This window comes from Carettochelys insculpta, chromosome 16, assembly GCF_033958435.1.
Source record: "Carettochelys insculpta isolate YL-2023 chromosome 16, ASM3395843v1, whole genome shotgun sequence".
Classification (NCBI taxonomy): Eukaryota; Metazoa; Chordata; order Testudines; family Carettochelyidae; genus Carettochelys; species Carettochelys insculpta.
This window is the reverse complement of record NC_134152.1, coordinates 22,623,500-22,641,683: the sequence shown is the minus strand read 5'-3', so window position 1 is coordinate 22,641,683 and position 18,184 is coordinate 22,623,500. Positions and strand designations below refer to the sequence as shown.

The 18,184-nt window shown below is 42.9% G+C and overlaps 2 protein-coding genes across 5 annotated transcripts; both read right to left on the bottom strand.

Moving 5' to 3' along the window:
- Positions 1-1,642: 1,642 nt before the first annotated feature.
- On the bottom strand, positions 1,643-3,427 carry MCHR1 (melanin concentrating hormone receptor 1). The gene is made up of 2 exons (XM_075011010.1): positions 3,343-3,427; positions 1,643-2,640 (listed from the first exon to the last, which is right to left on the bottom strand). Exons 1-2 carry the CDS (start codon positions 3,425-3,427, stop codon positions 1,643-1,645), a joined length of 1,083 nt encoding a protein of 360 aa, XP_074867111.1.
- Positions 3,428-5,948: 2,521 nt separating this feature from the next.
- LDAF1 (lipid droplet assembly factor 1) lies at positions 5,949-17,901 on the bottom strand. Of its 4 annotated transcripts, none has more exons than XM_075011033.1 (5): positions 17,787-17,901; positions 13,941-14,081; positions 11,635-11,803; positions 10,053-10,191; positions 5,949-7,599 (listed from the first exon to the last, which is right to left on the bottom strand). In XM_075011033.1, exons 2-5 carry the CDS (start codon positions 14,010-14,012, stop codon positions 7,506-7,508), a joined length of 474 nt encoding a protein of 157 aa, XP_074867134.1. In that variant the 5' UTR covers positions 14,013-14,081; positions 17,787-17,901; the 3' UTR covers positions 5,949-7,505. The 4 variants fall into 4 exon arrangements, with proteins under 4 accessions (XP_074867134.1, XP_074867135.1, XP_074867136.1 ...); XM_075011034.1 differs by having other exon boundaries at positions 13,941-14,078; positions 17,787-17,854; XM_075011035.1 differs by lacking the exon at positions 17,787-17,901 and adding an exon at positions 16,805-16,829 and having other exon boundaries at positions 5,949-7,848; positions 13,941-14,078.
- Positions 17,902-18,184: the final 283 nt, after the last annotated feature.

Genomic DNA, 18,184 nt, shown 5'->3' with positions numbered 1-18,184 from the left:
TGAAGTAAATTATTTTACCTGATACTGAGAGTTGTTTCTTTATTCCAAAGACTTGTAAAAAAGCAAAGGCTTTTTTAAAATATGAGAAGCTGTCTATCTTTTGATGGTAAATGATAGGAATAACGTGTGTTATGATAACTGTGCTGTGACAACTGCCTTTTCCATTTACTCATATGTATGCAGCTGGACAATCAATTACCTTTAATAATAAAAATGGCCAACAATAAATCAAAACTAGTGATTTTGGGTGTCCAGTTTGAGATGCCTAAGAATGTGGGGGGCAACAGAATTGCAGGGCTCCTGGGTAAGGTGGAGAGGGTGGCTCCAGGGTCTCAGAAGGGGCGGGACCTTGAGCAGAATAGGTGGGATTGGGGGTTAGCCTCCTCTCACCAGCCCTTCAGTGCGACCGCAAGCAGCATGCTCCAGGCCCTGACAGCAATTTAAAGGGCTCAAGCTGCAGCTGCCATGGCAGTGGCTGGGAGTCCCAGGCCTTTTCAAGATGCTGGAACCCCAGGGTACTTGCCCCCTTTGCTTCTTTGCCCCACAGCAGTGGGCCTGCCTAAGAGACCTGATTTTTTTTTTCTATAGGTATCTGATAATTGGGTTTCTTGAAGGTGTCTCACACTGGGCACCCAACAAACAAACTGTCGCCCAAAATAACATTTGAAAGTCCTGGGCCTCATGTGTTGGACACCTGTGTTCACTAAAGGATTGCTGCTAGCTGGACAAATTTTATGGTGATAGGAATGTGGCTGTGATGTGCTTCCAGTGTCAGCAAACACTTCTGTCTAACGATGCATGAAGAATCCAGTCATTGTTTTCCACTGTGAAATGGTTTGATGGCCTGGTGACAGCTAATCATTCAAGTCATGTCGGTGGGTGTACGATAAAAATACAGTTCTGAATAGTCTCTCATTCTTCGGTTAGTTTCAATCCATAGATTAAATTTTAAGTACGTTAGAAATTATTCTTCAGGCTCTGGGACAGCTGATGTTGCTGGCAGAAAGCTGGCTTTGATCACCAGAGAATGAATAAAATATTGGCCCCAGTTAATGATGAAATGCAGTTGGAACAATGTAGACCGAGGAGTGAAAAAGTGGTTGTTGAATTGCTTTAAAATGTATTAGATTCCTGATCTGCACCAGAGGGAGAATGATCAAAGCTGGTCTCGAGGCATCTTCCTTCTTCACACACTTAAAGCAAGAAAACAAGTTGAAAGTTGCTCTTGGTGTGAGACAGTAGCAGTGCCTCTCAGCCAAGCCTGGGCTCGTTGTATGTGTGGAATTTAACACCAACACTAAAACATTTTGGTACCTGAGCCCTTCCAGTGGGAATATATTAACATGCAAAAGTCTTTCACTCGTCAGGGGAAAGTAATTCATGTGTGTCCAGGAAGAATTTAGAGGAAAAACGCGATCTGACTCCGTGCTAGACCGAATTCAGCCCAAACATTGATACTGCAGAAATCTGTTTCCATCCACAAGAGATTAGCTGGGCAGAGGAGCCCCTCTCACAACAGACAGCCATGGGTACTTAGCTGAACTTGTATGTGCCCAGTGGAAGGGAATGGCTATACATAGTACATGAAATCACTAGGGCTTTTCTGGGCTGTATGAGACTCTCCCACCTGTTGTCAATCCCTTTACCGGCCAGTAACAGACACCAGGTGCAGCAGCGGCTGTCCTGACTCACTGGGGTCCCCCTGAGCGCTGTTGGCCCCATTCTGGGAAGCCTCTTCCCTGGCAGCAGCTGGTCTGACGGAAACCATGGGCCTCCTGCAGAAGGTCTGCCCTAGTAGGATGTAGATGAAAGGGTTGAGGCAACTATTGGCATAGCCCATGCTGATGGCCACGTTGTAGGCATAGTAGAAGGACAGGGTAGGCTGGTGCATGGTGAGCTGCACCAGCTGTAGCATATGGTAAGGCGCCCAGCAGATGAAGAAGGCCAGGCAGATGGCAATGGCCACACGCGTCACTTTCTTGGTGCAGGTTCTGGCGCACTTCTGGCCAGTGAGTGCCACCGCGGACTTGGCCATCCTGAGTAGGATTCTCCTGTAGGCCACAGTGATAAGGGTGAAGGGAATTGCGAAGGCAAGGAAGAACTGATAGAGAGTATACCAGTAAATGTCATTCTGTGGGTCTGGCAGCTGAATCCCACAACCTAGCAGCCCCCCAGGCAGAGGGATGAGCCGGGCGTACATCCACACTGGGGTGATGCAGAGGAAGGAGAGGGTCCAGAGCATGCAGATCACCAGGATGGCCACAAGTGGCTTCCTGAAGCGAGTGGCAGTGAAAGGGTACACAGTGGCCAGGTAGCGGTCAATGGACATGGCGGTGAGGATGTAGGTGCTAGTGAATTGGCTGTTGGCATCCAAAGCAGTGATGATGGTGCACATTGTTTCCCCAAAGTGCCAGGCTCCGTTGCCCAGCAACTGGTGAATGAGGAAGGGCATGCCCAGGAGAAAGAGCAGGTCTACCAAGGAGAGGCTGACGATGAAGATATCTGGGACGCTGCTCCTGGGGCTAGATTTCTTAAAGACTCTGCAGATCACCAGGCTGTTGCCAACAATGCCCAGGAGGAAGATAATGCCAAACAGGGTCGGCATGATGAAGCCAGCATAAGTCACTGTGTTGGGATTGCCTGCAGAGACAGAGTATACCAGAGAAACATCAGGGTATCTGTGCCATGAGGAGAGGAAGATGGGCGGGGGGGTTTACAGACTGGACATGCTGGTTTCTAATAAACAATGATATTAGGCATAAAGCAATATAAGAAAAATCTATTTCCCACACACATCAGGTGGGGAGCATTTATACAACACTACTACCACTTAACCCTTGTAATCCATGTGGAGCATAGGTCATAAATTATAAATTTACATAATACACATATACAAATCTATTCATGCTCATACAGACACAAATGTGTGAGTATTTGTGTGCACGAGTGTACATGTACAGTGGTATACTACCTACAGCAGTTATACATATATATATATATGCACTTTTGCATACATACACACTCACATATATGCACATCGAAACTTGCTTGTATATCTGCACACATGTACAGTTTTGTGTACAATATATGTATCTGTTTAGGAGTCTGTATATGCGCACACACACACATGCTCACTCTCTTGGCAGTCACTTGACAGACATGCATATATAAATGTGTGTATAAATAATACACACATTTCTTAATTATGTAGTGACTATGTGATAGCTCCAGTCCCATCATTGTTAGCTTTGAGAAAAGTGATCAGCAATTATTTCAATATGTAAGACCTCCTGATAGCATATTCAAATAATATATTTTCACCTACTTTGCTCATTTACTCACCAAATAGGGAAAAGTTTTGCATAGCCTTCGTGATGGTAGCAATGCAGCTGTTCAAGCTCTCTGTAGGATTTGTTTTTAAATCCATCTCTCAGCAGTAGTTGGATCTGATCAATGGTTTAAAGATGTCACGGTGCTGATGATGAATAGAGAAGAAAGACGGACAGTTTCTGTGAGATCCTGTGGTGATGCTCAAGCCTGCCACATTGAGAATCAGCAGAGGCTGCTGTGCCAGTTAGAAAGGAGCTGTTATAAAGCTCTGCCTCCTCTGGTCCTGCAGTAGTGCCAGGTGAAGCTGAAACCAGAATATAAGGAAGCAAAGTGTCTAGCACCAGGATGTCAGCTGAATGCCTATTAACACTAGCATGGAAGGGAAGCAAAGCTCATTTATTTACTGCAAGGGCAGCAACTGGGATTCTGTAGTGGGCTGGGAAATAAAACTATGTTCTATGAAAAGAAACTGGGAGTTGTACTAAATAAATTGAAATACACACTTGCACAAACTCATGCATTCAATGTATAGGTCAGCTGTAGCTTTCAAGGACAGGACTCATATAAGCAGATCAATAACACCATCAGCTTGAAAAGAGTTAATCTGAAGACCATAACAATTGAACTTCAGTTGTATCTGCTAGGGTTTGGGCTAATTTCCGCTCACTTTCACTTCACACAACATGAGCTACTAGTAGCTGAAAATATAAGGGCTGGCTGGGAAAATATATTGAGAGCTGTAATATTTTCTAACAAATCTGCACAGTTGCAGCACAGTGAATGACATTCTCTCTCTCTCTCTTCCCCCTCCCCCCAAATATTTCCCCCATTTTACTTCAGTGGACCATTGAAGGGTCTTTGGACTATGGAGGCAAGTAGTAGTTACGGGCAACACAGGCAGGCACTGCTAGTAGAGGAGAGGCACCAACCACCAGATTTATTTTGAAGGTTTGTGTGAAACTGTTGACATTTTATAGAATGAACATGTAATAAATATAATATTGTCTAAATTTAAATGTGAGGTAGAACCCAGGCTTTAAAATCAGGTTGTTTTAATTACTGCTTCTCCCACAACTTAAATTACAACATAATTTTAACAGCCAATACCTGCAAGAACAGTGGACTCAGTCACTTTGGAAGATTGGGATTACATACTAGGGATAACAGTTCTACTGAGAGCAGATAGTAGAGTGGTACAGCAAGGACAAGCAAAATGATGATCAGAATGAAGTGATTTGACGTCCACAATGATTCCTAGTACTTAGCAATAACTTCTATCCTTGTGGTTCATAGACCAGTGACCATTTTAAAGTCTAACAGCACAAGGAAACATTTCATCTACTATTTAAGGGCAGGATGCTTTCAGCATCCCAACCCTTTGGGTCACACTGTCCTTCAGGAATCCATTTTGCAAATGGTATTCTGAACTGGATGATGGCACTTCTGGCCCACTCCAGTATTGACACAGGGAAATAAGGTATGTGGAAAGGAAAAGTGTTAAGTGTTGAGTCCCAATTTTTCCTTGCTTCCTTTTTTGGGGCATCCTTTTATATTCATTTCTGGAAAAGAACTTAACCATATCCTTTCCTGTTTTGGACATAAATGTACAACTTTCTGCCATTTTCAGCAATGGCAACAGCAAGGAAAATGTATGGAGAAACAGCTCAGTTAAAGAGTCACTGTAATTACAATTACGTTAGTTTCTGGATACATGTGCATTTGTATCAATTGATTTATTGCAACAATTTTTAGATATAGCAGACACTGCTGAAAGCTTCACACAAGAATATACTTTCCCCTTTTGGAAGCTGGCAGGTACACATAATAAACACTTGCTGATGGGCTGTAGCTGTGATGTGACTTTTTCCTGATAGGCACTGAACAGGACTAAAAGTGCAGCATTCTGAAGAACTGTTACATTGTTTTTCCACACAAATTTTTGGCTGGTGTAAGACTGACATAGCTCCATTGTGGAGCCATACTGATTTGCACCAACTGACAATGTGATCCAAAATCCAGTTGAGATCCTTTTCACATTTTGGGATGGAAGTCTGTAGGCTTTCACACAGTCCACCGATTTAAAGTGTTTTTTTTAAAAAGTAAAATTAATTCTATGGCTTTTTGCTAGTGCATGGAAATTGGAAGAATTTTTTTTTGCATATTTAAATTGTTATTTAAAATAGCTCTTTAGCTCAAATGGCAGGAGGTAAAAAGTTGCACGACTTTTTGAATTGACCGTATTATAAAGCTGAGGAATTGGGGGTTCATAATGAAGAAATTCTGTTCATAATGCGCTATCAAAAGGCAAACACTTCACACTTCTTTTAAATAGTTAAGTGTGAAAATGCTTCACTGAAATGACCAGAGCACTGAGCACATTGCAGGAGGGAGCCCTAATGCATGTAATATAGTGCACAGCCAAAGATGGATCTCATTGTGCATGTGTCTGTGACAAACTTACCAACACGGTATAAAATTAAAGTGAACTTTATGTATTGGACTGTTTCATTAAGCAAAATAGATTCCTCTGGAAAAGTGTGTGGTTCAGTGACCAATACTCTGAACTTGTCCTGGCTTGAAATGTGAATGATTTAGAAATAAAGGACACAAAGAGCAGAAGAGTTATGTCACCTTTAATTCATTTAACATAAGAGTCTGTGTTTAAAACTTGTTTTTGTTACTTTAGCAGGGTAACAGCAAAAAGACAACCCCAAATAAGCAAACAGTGTTTTATTAAACTATCTTTGAGATACACGGAGTTAGCACTTCAGCAGAGAGGTTTAGCATTTACTCCTTCCCCCAAAAAGTTCACAGAAGTTACGTAGTAGAAGAGGAAAAATTGACAAAGAAAACAGACTCTTTAACTGACACAAATACATAAGGTAAAAACACCAGTCCTTAAACCTGCACAATTTGTGGGACAGAGGGAGAACACGGAACGTATGCCTTCAGGTTAACATATCAGAACATGCAAGAGCTGAGACCAATGGTCTCCAAACATTTTTGCTCACATACTCCCTTACATGGCACACACCCGTGGGTGCTGGCGTGGGAAGCTGGAGCTAAGAGCAGAGCCAGAGATGTGGCAGGGGCCTGGAGACCAGGTTAGGACTGGCCAACAATTGGAAGTGAGGCTAACACTGCAACTGGGACCACAGTAGGGACCAGGGACCACAAACAGAGCCATTGCTGGGATTGGAGCCCTGGCCAAGGACTGAGGCGCAGCAAAAGCGGCAGCCAGGCATGGGGCTATAGTCAAGGCTGGGGACAGGAGTGAAACTAGGGAATGGGGTTTGGTAGTGCTCTCTCACCATCCCCCTACCCCTGTGGAGTCTGCGCTGGGCGCCATCGTAGCCTGGGAGATGTTCCATAACATCCCCTTAAGTGGGCCCATCCCACAGTTTAGGGAACACTGGTTTAGACTATTAAACATTACATATACATAGTAAAACTTCCTTTACCTGGGTTTTCTAACGAAGCATTATATAACATGGTGCAGGCTTAATGTTTTACCACACAGATATTTTGATAACTGCTGTTAAGGCTTAAAAATATTTTTTTCAGCATTCCAACAGGCATTACCTTGTTTTGCTGTGCTTTGCTGTTTCCCAAGTATAAAAACATACAACTGCTATAGTCACATTATTACACTTTGATTCCCTATCTAAGATTAGAATTCTAATACCAAGTTATAACTGTTCTTCCATGTACAAAACTGCTCCAATATTACTGGAAATTATCACTTTTATTGCAATAGGACTGGATTCCGTAGTCAGATGGCCCTAGGTGGGAACAGGGCTTTGGGTGGGAGTGAGAAATCTCTCATTTGTGGGACTGCCCATTACTTCCAAGACTGACTGCATTGGCCAGTTGTTCCAGCCCAAGGGGCGCCCCTAATTGTTTGTCCCAATTTGCTGTACCCTAGGGATGGTTCTGCTTGTAGAGTATTTGCAAGATTTTTCATCATCCCTGTACAGTTAGGAGGACAGTGCATTGCCCACAGGTTAAGGTATTTTTACTATGCTTTTTACAGTGACGACCAGAAGAGGCATATTGATACTCAATTTCTATAAACAATGCGTAAACGTTGAGTATTTGCGAGGTAAACAAAGTTACAATTCAGAAAACTTTAGTAAGTGCATATCAGGGAAGACAGGAAGAGGTGCAGGTCCTGTTCATTCGTTCTTTATGTTGTTGTTAGAAGGGTCCAAGACAGGACCACTCTGTAGCAAACTGCTTCCATTAGCTTCTTGCTTCTTTGCCAGGCTGCTGAACAATGGGAGAGAAGAACTGTAAAATTTACTGGGGAGAAAGGTCAAATTCAGAGGCAACTGTTGAGGTATTACCCAACAAGGAAGTTGAGCAACACGGGGTTTGACAAATGTATTATCTAGTATCTGTAGAGTAGCCAATATTGAATTTTGTGGCTGCTGTCCCAGTGATCATCTCACAGGATCCAGTGATCCATTTGTGGGGATGGTTGGGCTTGAGTCATGTTGTCCACTTATTCACAAAGATCTGCAAAGAGTATGATGAATATTTTTAGCTGGGGCTGTACGTGGACTGTTCCTCATGAGGAGGAAGGAAGGGAATTTTTGGAGTGCCTCAGATGATGTAAAAGACTTGACAGAATAATTCCACTGAAGCCATCTGCCTGACAGCAGAAGGTGTGGCAGTGAGCTGTAGAACCCCTGCAGAGACAGGGCTTTTCCTGATAATCCCGTGTTTTGGCACAACCCCTAAGATCCACGGGTGATTCTGTTTGTCCTTGGATAGGGAAGGGACACTGACCTACAGATGCAAAATCTGAGAAAAAACCTTCGAGGGAACCCTTAGTTCTTCTCCCTGCAGATTTGCATTCTACTAGATGAGTGATGAGGACCCTAGAAAGTAGTACAAGTTGAACCTCTACAATCCAGCACCCTCGGGACCTGACTGGTCCCAAACGAGGGAACTTGCCAGACCACAAGAGGTCAGTGCCAGCTCAGGGCTTTGCTTTCCCCACCGATGCTGCACAGGATCCACTTTCCCCCATGGCAGCTGGGAGCTCCACTCTCCTGGCCCCTTAATGTGGCAGAGCTCCTGGCCCCAGCCCACATATTTGTCCCCAAGAGTGCTCCCACAGGGTCGCCAATGATGCTGGATCAGGGTGTTGCCAGACTAGAGAAGTCTGGATTATGGAGGTTCAAACCTGTATTACATGGATAGAGCTAGTCCCTAGTAGTAATAGAAGCAGGGTATAGGTGGCACTCCAGCTTTATCCTCTTTAGCTCCTTTTAAGACAAAATACACATGTAACAGTGTGACTTAGGCTCTCATTTACAGTACAAATAAATTCTAGTCTGATGGCCTATTTGTAATACAGTTGTTCCTGATCCTGTTAAAATTTGCTTCCAATCTGTAATATAGACAGGACGTAAACTTTGTTTTGTAGAATGGCTACGTGTTATGGAACACAGACAACGTCCTGCCTACACTACAAAATGCAATAGTATTGTAACACGTAACCTGATTTAGCTGCATTTGTAGAGCAGAGAAGCCCCAAGACCTCTTGCTTCTTAGCTCTGGTCTATACTATACAATTACTTTGGTAGAACTATGTCACTCAGGGATATGAGTAATTCACACCTGATCAACATTGTCACATCAACCTAAAAGCTGGAGTACAGCACTATGTCACTGGAAGAGCATCTCCCATTGACATAGCTACTGCCTCTTGTGCAGATGGATTAACTAAGATGGGAGACGCTCTCTCCTTTTGTTTTATGAGCATCTTCATGAAAATGCTACAGGGATATAGGTGTGCAATGCAGCTTTTTAAAATTTACATTGCCATTAGGGAAAGATGGTTGTGTAGTTAAAAATCTGACCAATGCATAAGTTACAGGTTTTCTATAAAAGCTTCTGTAATGCTTAATACTAATAGAAATAGTTCCATAATATTATAAAAGGTTTTCTGGTTTTGCTTCTAAAACAGCTATTTCGCTGCAGTGTTTGCTACCATAGCATTGCATAATTGTGGTAATAAAGATGAATGATAAAGTAAAATTGACTAGAAAATGGCTACAAAAGTAAAATTATTCTATTTTCTTCTTCCATGTCAAGATGTGTGAGAAGTGAACGTACACTAAGCACAGAAAAGAGGAAAATCAATTGTAAAAGTTCTATCAATTTAGTAACTTAAAGATTTACTAACAGTTATATAATGAGCAAGAATACCACAGGAATCAAATGACTGAAACCCAACCCACAACTAAAGTTTTACAACACCGTCATTTCATGAATTACAGAGAAAAGATGAAGAGGAAGAACAGTCATACTTTGTGTTTTCTTTACAGTAGTGTAATCCTTTCTATTTGGCATGTTCACATCCTTAATTTTTAAAGTGATCACATAACCCTGTTTGTTGCTGTTTTTTAAAAGCTGAATAATTTAATCTATTGGACACAGGGTTACATTAATGCATGCAATTATACAAAACACCTTTGATAACTATTTCTTCCTAGACTTCTGTAAATTGAAAACAGATCCAGAGATTCCTGTATTAATTCCTACTAAAATGTACACTTAGCAGTTGGATTATCTGCTGCCTACTAATGGTCAGAGTAATATTCTATACTGACTACTAATGAGTTTTTTTATCTTGTTAATCACAAGCTAACCAATGATAAGCCACAGTGGCAATTTGACAGTATGGTACAGATGAATATGTTAATACTTACTTTGGCATATACCAGTAGTTGATTAGTGTTGAAAGAGCTATGTAGCAAATACTCAATACTCCAGAAACTGCCAGTGAGAGGACACCCAGGCCACATAGCACACAAAGAAGAGCTATACCACCTACTGATATTACAACACCTAGTAAGAGAGAATTAATTTGTTATTTGCAGAAATACATATACAAGTATGCACAATAGGTCCAAGAAACTGACTGCTATAAGAAACTGACTGCTATCCCAAATTCAAACTATCAGTGAAAACGGTGTAGCACAACCACAGGTTGAACCTTTCCAGTCTGGCACCCTTGGGACCTGACAAGTACTGAATGAGCGAATTACTGGATCATGGGAGGTCAATATTGTCTAGCAGCATTACCAACACTTACACTGCTTACTAGACTCTTAGAAGACATTTAGGGGTATATTAGAGCTAAATAACAGCACAGAACACTGAGAGCCAGGACTAGGCTGTAAACAAACTTCATAGAAACCTGGAAAACTTGACCATACCCGTAAGTGGTCATCCGGCTAACAAAAATCACGCCGAATTATGGATGTGGCTAGACAAGAGAGTTCCAGACTACAGAGGTTCAACCCGTAGCTAATCTCTTCCCAGCGAAGTAATTGAAGACCTAACAGTTCCCTTCCATAGGAAATCCTGTTTGCTAAGGGGGAGGAAATCTCCTTGAGGTTCTCCTTACAGAGTTTTCCCTGATGACTCTTGGGGTGATGTTTAACTCCCTATGGAGTAGCCTGTGGGACCAGCCCCCAAATCTATGTCTCCAAGGTCCAGTACACATTCCAAAGGATGGGTGGGGGGGAAGGAGATTAGGATCTTCTGAACAGAAGTTCTGTGCCATCCCAGTTGCTCTGGCCATAATTTAGCTGTTGAAAATAACTCAGCTGGGCCTGCACTGCCATAGTCTCCCCTAACTGATATCCTTACAGGGGATTCCTCCACCATGCAAAGACAATTCATCATCTTTCTGCATTGAGCTCCACAGGGCTGCTTAGCAAACTGTGCATCCTGCCTCAACTCAGACCCTGGTCCGTCCATTCTCCTCTTCCATTTGAATCCCTTGGCTTGCAGATAGCCTTCTATAGGGGAGTGTTGGAGCAGAACTATCAGCCTCTAAATTTTAGTTGTGGGCAGGAGATCTGGAGACATTCTTGAAAAAAGTAGTTTTAATACATGACATTTACTATAGTCCATAAGAACACAAACCTAAACAATTTGCTCTTCTAAATTTGTTCTTGCTAAATCTCTTTGAAGGCTAGAGAGGAAAGTTATCCATGGCAATGATAAATGGATTAACAGTTTACAGGGTTGGGATTAACTGCATGCAAGATAGGATTGGATTATCCTTTCTCCCTTTTTAATTAGAATACTCTTCTGGTAGTAATAGACTGTTACTGTTTCTGAAAGCAGAGGCATGCACAAAAAAAGGTCTTTACAATTTACATGCACCATGAACTTCTGCAGGTGAGAGATAAGAGAAAAACCCTTGAAGTAGAAACACTTTGTCTTTAAATGTTACTGATCTTTGCAGTAAGGAAATAAGCAAATACATAAAGAAAATACCTTCCATGATTATGACCCCCATACAGGCCATTATGGCTGATGCAACTACTACTATCAGAAAGAATGCAACAGGAATAGCTGATACTGCAATAAACACCAACAGTGACAGGGCGACAAAAGGATGTTCATCTAAGTACTGGCCAACTCGAGAATTCATAAAAGCAACAACCTGTAAATGATTGAAAGAAGAAAATTAAAATTAGATCAGATTTTAATGTTAATTTTTTTTCAGTCTGTATTACCTGAAAAAGGGATCAAAACCATTTTAGTGACATTTTGGATAAAAACAAATGAATTAATGTCAGCAAAAGTGGGCGACCACTTTCACAAGCATGAGCTGTCTGGATACTTCTAGTGCACTCATCAACATAGTCTCTGAATTCTTAAAAAATGCTATAGTGAGCACAAAGGCAAGTTTCTCCAACATGTTGAAACCAAGGCAGAGGTCACAATGGATTTAGCAACACAGATTATGTATTTTAGTATTTAAAAACTGACACGGACATGAAAATAATGAAGAAAGATCAACAGGAGGTAAAAAGTCCCCAGCAATAGTTTAAAATAATTTGCCAATTGTATCCTCTTATTATGATACTGATAAACTTCAACACTCGCATAATAAAATGGTAAATAAAACAAGCAGGTCCAAAGTAACACAACCAATTTTAGTGGAGTTTTTTCAGCTCCAATTTTGGTCTAAAATTTTGTTTAAATATCCGACAATCCTGTTGGTAGGACATGTATCTAGATCACATCTTTTTCAAAGCTTAAAAAATTAAGTGGCATAAATTTACTTTCTGGGGCTCCTGTCTCACCTATAAACTTGCAGACTTCCCCTTCTCTACACATAAGGGCACAATAATCTCATCTATACTAGAAAGTTGTACAGTAAGAGATGGATTATCTGGCGTTTGAATAACTGGCAATCTCAGCTAATTGGCACCTGCTCCAGCAGAGCGGGGCCAGCTGCTGTCGGACCACGATGGGTGGCTGCCCAACTACGGCCAGCAGCCCTGCTCCAAAATCTGGCACTTTTGATTATTTGGTACCCCTAGCTCCCTGGGAATGCCAGATAATACACTATTGTACTACTTTAATTATATTACTATAGTTAAAAAGGCATAACCCTTTTAATGTGGACATAGTATATTGAGTAAAGGTGCTTTATGCTAGTATGTCTTTTCCCATATGGGAGAGCGAATATCTGTACTGCAGAAATCACTTTCATTTTGATGTAACTGTGTCCACACAAGGCTTTTTACTAGTATAATTATATTGTTTTAAAAAACCATATATGCCCCTGGTGAAAACAGTTATACAAGTAAAGCTTTAAAATGGCTCTACCTCTTTCATTGCTGAAGATATTGGCAGAGAGAACTCCCTATAGCCAGACAGCATGAAAGGGAGATGGCAGCTCTGCTGTACCTGGAAATAATATGCACCAAGCATTTTTAGCCCCGACTGTGCCCAGAAAGATTACTGACATTTGAAATTCACACAATTACATCCTTCAAATTATTAAATCTTATAGAGATATATGGATCTTTGAGCTCATTTATCTTTTAATACTCCAAAACTGAAAAATCAACAGAAAAAATACAAATTGGTGGATCACAGCAAAATACTCTACTGCCCAAAATTGAGCCCTGCTCTCCTGAAAGTCAATATAAATTTTGCCACTGACTTCAAAAGATCTATAATTAGCTCCTTTCTCTGTTAAGTCAATCATGGGGCAATGTATATGTAATACTTGTCAGGAGCCTATGTAAAATTTAAGTATAAAATAAAGATGGTATCTAAAATTAGTGCTTACACAACAATGGACCATGTGTTTCCTCTCATTGAACAGTCTCTGACTATCAGCAGCTAGGAGATGTTCAGTTTATTTATGCAGAACATCAATTTCTGTAAACTTTGTTTTGGTGTAAACACAAGACAGAAGTAACAGCATAGGACTAAGAAAAAGAAAATCTGGATTCCATATCACTTATTCTATGCTCCAGTTTCCTTGTTTGTAAATGGGGATACTTGCTACTTTACTGAATTTTATGAACCTTGGGGCATTCAGACACTACAGTAGTAAATACCACAGAAAGGTCACTACATTCTTTAAAATTTGTTCCTTTGAATTGCTGTTTTAATAAAAAAATTCAATTTTATATCTGGAAGTTCAGTATTAGTTTTACAATCAAATTGCATTATCCTGCAACCATAAAGTAAAATTGGTGATGATGTTCCAGCAGTGATGAAAGGAAAAACATTGTATAAACATGCTGTGTAAATTTATAAAATAATCCAAAACCCACATTGGAGTTGGTGTGAATGGTTTGCATCATGGAGTGCCATTGTTTCTGTAGTTCTTGCATTTCTTTCGACATTTTGGAGCCTTCAGTGTTGATCTTGAATCCTCTCCTGGAGAACGAATACTTCTTTAGCCATCCACCCTACTTAAAAGGCAAAATAAAATTACTAACAGACTTGGGTATGACTATGTGAAAATTTTTCTTGTTTGAAACAAGAGAATGAGATATTTAGTTGATTATATATTTTAATATCAAAACAAAAAGCCATCAAGTAGCACTTTAAAGACTAGCAAAATAGTCTTTAAAGTGCTACTTGACTGCTTTTTGTTTTGATAGTATATAGACTAGCACGGCTCCCTCTGTTACTATTCAATATATTTTAATGTTACATGTGAAACACACAAAATTGAATGTAGCTATCTCAATTCCTGACAGTTCAGCTGAATCATTCCCATGTTCAGAAAGACTGATTTTCATTCAAGTATCACAAATATGTCTCTGACCTTCTCAATTTAAAGCTTTAAGCCTGTGCTTAACAGTAATACTGTCCCCAAATACTTTGTAGGAACTTAATTCTATTAGTGTATTTATAACACATTCATTTCTGCCTGAACAGCCATATTTCTGAAGGTTATGTTCATGATGCTACAGGCCAGCAGCCAGGAGCTGCAGCACCCTCCTCACCACAGGTGTCTGCATCTGTCTTGCAGGACTGAATGCACTGGCCAATCATGCCAGACTGGGTGGTCCCCCAAAGCACAAGACCTGGGGCAGCTGCCCTAGTTAGCTGTCCCCAGGGACAAATCTGGTGGCCAGATATCTATAGCTAAAATCAAATGCCATTCAACAGTACAAATCAATATACAGTGGCTAGGCCAGTGGCACAGATCTTTCAAAAAGTCTGAACACTCTTTAAAAGTGCTCCTGAAACTCAAAGGGGCAGCGGCAACTTAAAATTGCTTATCTGAAAGTTTATCCTATTATCGCTGCAAGGAATATTAAAACAAAGATTAGAAAACATTTTATCATTAGTTTTTCTGAAAGTTTATCTTGCAATGTTACAACATTTTGCCTATAACCTATTTCACCATTGTCAGTTTCCATTTATTTGTATAAGTCTTTCACACAGCAACAAGGAAAATCTTTTAAAAAAAAAAAACAAAAAAAAAAACTGGAGGATGTAACACTTAGCACAATGCCTCGGGAATCAGAGGCTGCCAATTTTTGGCTCATGGCCATTCAGGGTAAACTGGTGGTGGGTCCAGAGACAGTTCATCGTGTTGAATGTCTGCAAGCAATGCTGCCTGCAGCTCCCAGTGGCTGTGGTTCACTGTTTCCAAGAGAACAGGAGCTCTGGGAAGTGGTGCTGTGGGCCACAGGCCAACAGCTGCCAACTCCTGGTGTACTATGTGAAAGTACATTTAATCTTTGAATTGTCTAGATTTCAAATTGACTGTTTTGATATGTTCATTTTTTAAAATTACACAATCAGTGCTAAATATAGGTTACAGAGGTCAGACACCAGATTGGCTGTGGTGACAAATCAGTGCTGTTCCACATGAGTTTTTAAATGGGGTTTACCAGTTGAGTAAATTTAAAATATAGTCACTGTCTTTCAAAATAATGTTTCCTTTTTTAAATTAAAAGCAAAGTACAATATTACTTTTAATGGACAAGCCAATGATTTCAAAAATATTTAATAGGTCAGAAGTAGTTAAAATGGGAAATTATATAATTAAGTTATTCAATAGTTAGTGGAAATGTGATGTAAATTCTATTATCCTGGTTGTTAATCATAAGAAAGGAAACCTACTAGGTACTATTTCAAGCACCACCTACAAACCCTCACCAGTAACTCTTACTAAGCATTGTCTGATAATCTCCAGAGCCTTGCTGTATCTAGAATGAAACTAATGATCCGTAGTTTGAACAAAATATATTGTTGATAAGTGACTTATGTATGTAGGAGGATATTCATCTCTGCCTATTTCAATATTCCAGTTAAGCCATGTCTATACTACACGCAATACAGCAGCAATGTTAAGGTGCTCTGGGCTGCACTAACACCACAGTGCAGATGCTGGCTTTTTGTTGCTGTTGGAACATCACCTCCTTGAGGGCTTGTGTACAGTTAGCAAAAGATTGACGCTCGCCATGGTTGATCTTCCAGAGTTCAATTTAGTGCATCTGTCAGGAATGAGCTTAATCAAATTCAGAACATGCTCCCATTAGCGCTGGTATTTCTGCTTCTCGCAAGGAGCGAGGGAAGTAAGAATACGACTGCACGAGGCAGAAGATTGACTTGATCAGGGTTGATATTTTGGGGGTCAATTTTGCATGGAGTAGAAATGCATGAAACTGAACTATCTTCAGTCAACAGTCCACCATGTACTCCTTGATATCACAAGGAGTAAGGAAGACCTGCGGGAGAGTTTCTCCCATTGACCTCCCTCTATGAGGAGGGCCAGGTAAGCCGACTGTAGTAGTAGTAGGCATCCTTCAGTCTGCATAGACTATGGATCGCGCCCTTCATAGTTTCAATTGAGGACTTCATTTACAGCATGTACTGTGACTATGAAGACCCACACGAGAGTGACAGTCCTTGCTGCATCTGTTGCAGATGTGGTGGGTGTCTGGCAAGTCCTTAGTGTGCTTTCTGTGCGCTCGCTTCTCCTCTGCTAGCTGTCTGATCCTCACCTCGCTGTTTTGAAGGCCCTTGTGTAACCCCTGCCTCCATCTGCTGCGGTCGTCTGCTAGCTCTTCCCAGTTGTCCAGCTCGATGTCTACCTCTCTGAGGTCTCTTTTGCAGACATCTTTGTAGCGCAACTGGGGGCGCCCGGGAGGTCTTTTGCCAGGGGCTAGCTCACCATACAGGATGTCTTTTGGAATCCTTCCATCATTCATCCTGTGGACATGGCCAAGCCAGCGGAGCCGACGCTGCCTGAGGAGGGTGTGTGTGGTTGGGATTCCAGCTTGCTCGAGGACGGCAGTGTTGGTCACTCTGTCCTTCCATGATATTCCAAGGATGCGCCTGGACTTTAAAGTCTAGTGTAGACCTAGCCTAAGAGCCAACACTCCCATAGACCTCCCGTCCTGGAGACCTTACGGAAGCAGAAATTAAGGTACCTCAACTACGGATACTTAATTAAGGTAACTTGAACTGGGCTCTTAACTCGACCTTCCCCTCTGGGGTAGCGCTGGTGAGTGAGGAGCCCTGTTCATGGAGATAAATGCAGCTGACAGAACTGGAAAGGACCTAAGGAGGTCATCGAGTCCAGTCCAGTCCCCTCCCGCCTTGGCAGCCTGCAGGGAAACCTTCTCTGACGGGTCGGGCTCGGTCAGCACCGTCCTCACCAAGCCGCCTGCTGGCCCAGCTGTGGCACTCCTGGGTGAGGTGGGGCCTTTTCACCCCCTGATGTATAACGACCCGCAGGGTCCGTCCGGGGCGGGGGGGAGCGGCCCCAGCAGGGGGCGCAGAAGGGAGGGGCGGCCAGCACCCACCCCAAACCGGCGGAGACCGGCTGGGGACCGGCGCTCTGGGAGCCAAACCTGTCACTCCCTGCTCCGCTGGGTGGCGAGCGCCCCGCCCGCGCGGAGAGGAAGCAGCTGCGCTGGGCCCCGAGACCAGACCAGGCGGCAGCAGCGGGCTCACCGCGGGCCCAGCCTCTGCCTGGGGAGCGGTCGAGGCGGGGCCGGGTGGCACATGCCAACGACCGGCAGTTTCAACGCTACAGCGGCGGCTCTGGGGGCACAGAGCGACCCCCCCCGCCGCCGCCGCCGCCTGATGCCAGCGCACGGGCGCGGAGGCCTCGCGCGAAGCCCCGGCCGCGGCGGCGCTGGTGCCCTTACCTCAGAGCCCGAGTGCCCATTCTAGCTGCGGGCAGCCGCCCCCGTGCTCCCTCGGGCCCGCGCGACTCAGGACTGTCTGCAGGCGGCAGAGGCGGGGCTGCTGCCGCTGGCGCCTCCCCCTTGCTGTGTTCCGCCGCTGAGGCCTCTCCTCGGCGCCGGCCTCCCGCCAGCGCGAGGCAACGGGGGCGGGGGGCACAGGGGCAGCTGTGGGGGCCGGTCTAGCAACTGCCCCCCTCTCCCCCCACCTGCGGCGCATCGCCCGGGCCTGGCGTGTTTCAGGGTTCCCGTGTGAGAAAGGGAGACCCCCTGAGAGGGAGTGTTTCTGCCCACTCAGTGCATGCGTGTGTGGGTAGGACATAGTGAATAGTAGCTTGCTCTGGAGAAGTGGGTCTGTCCCA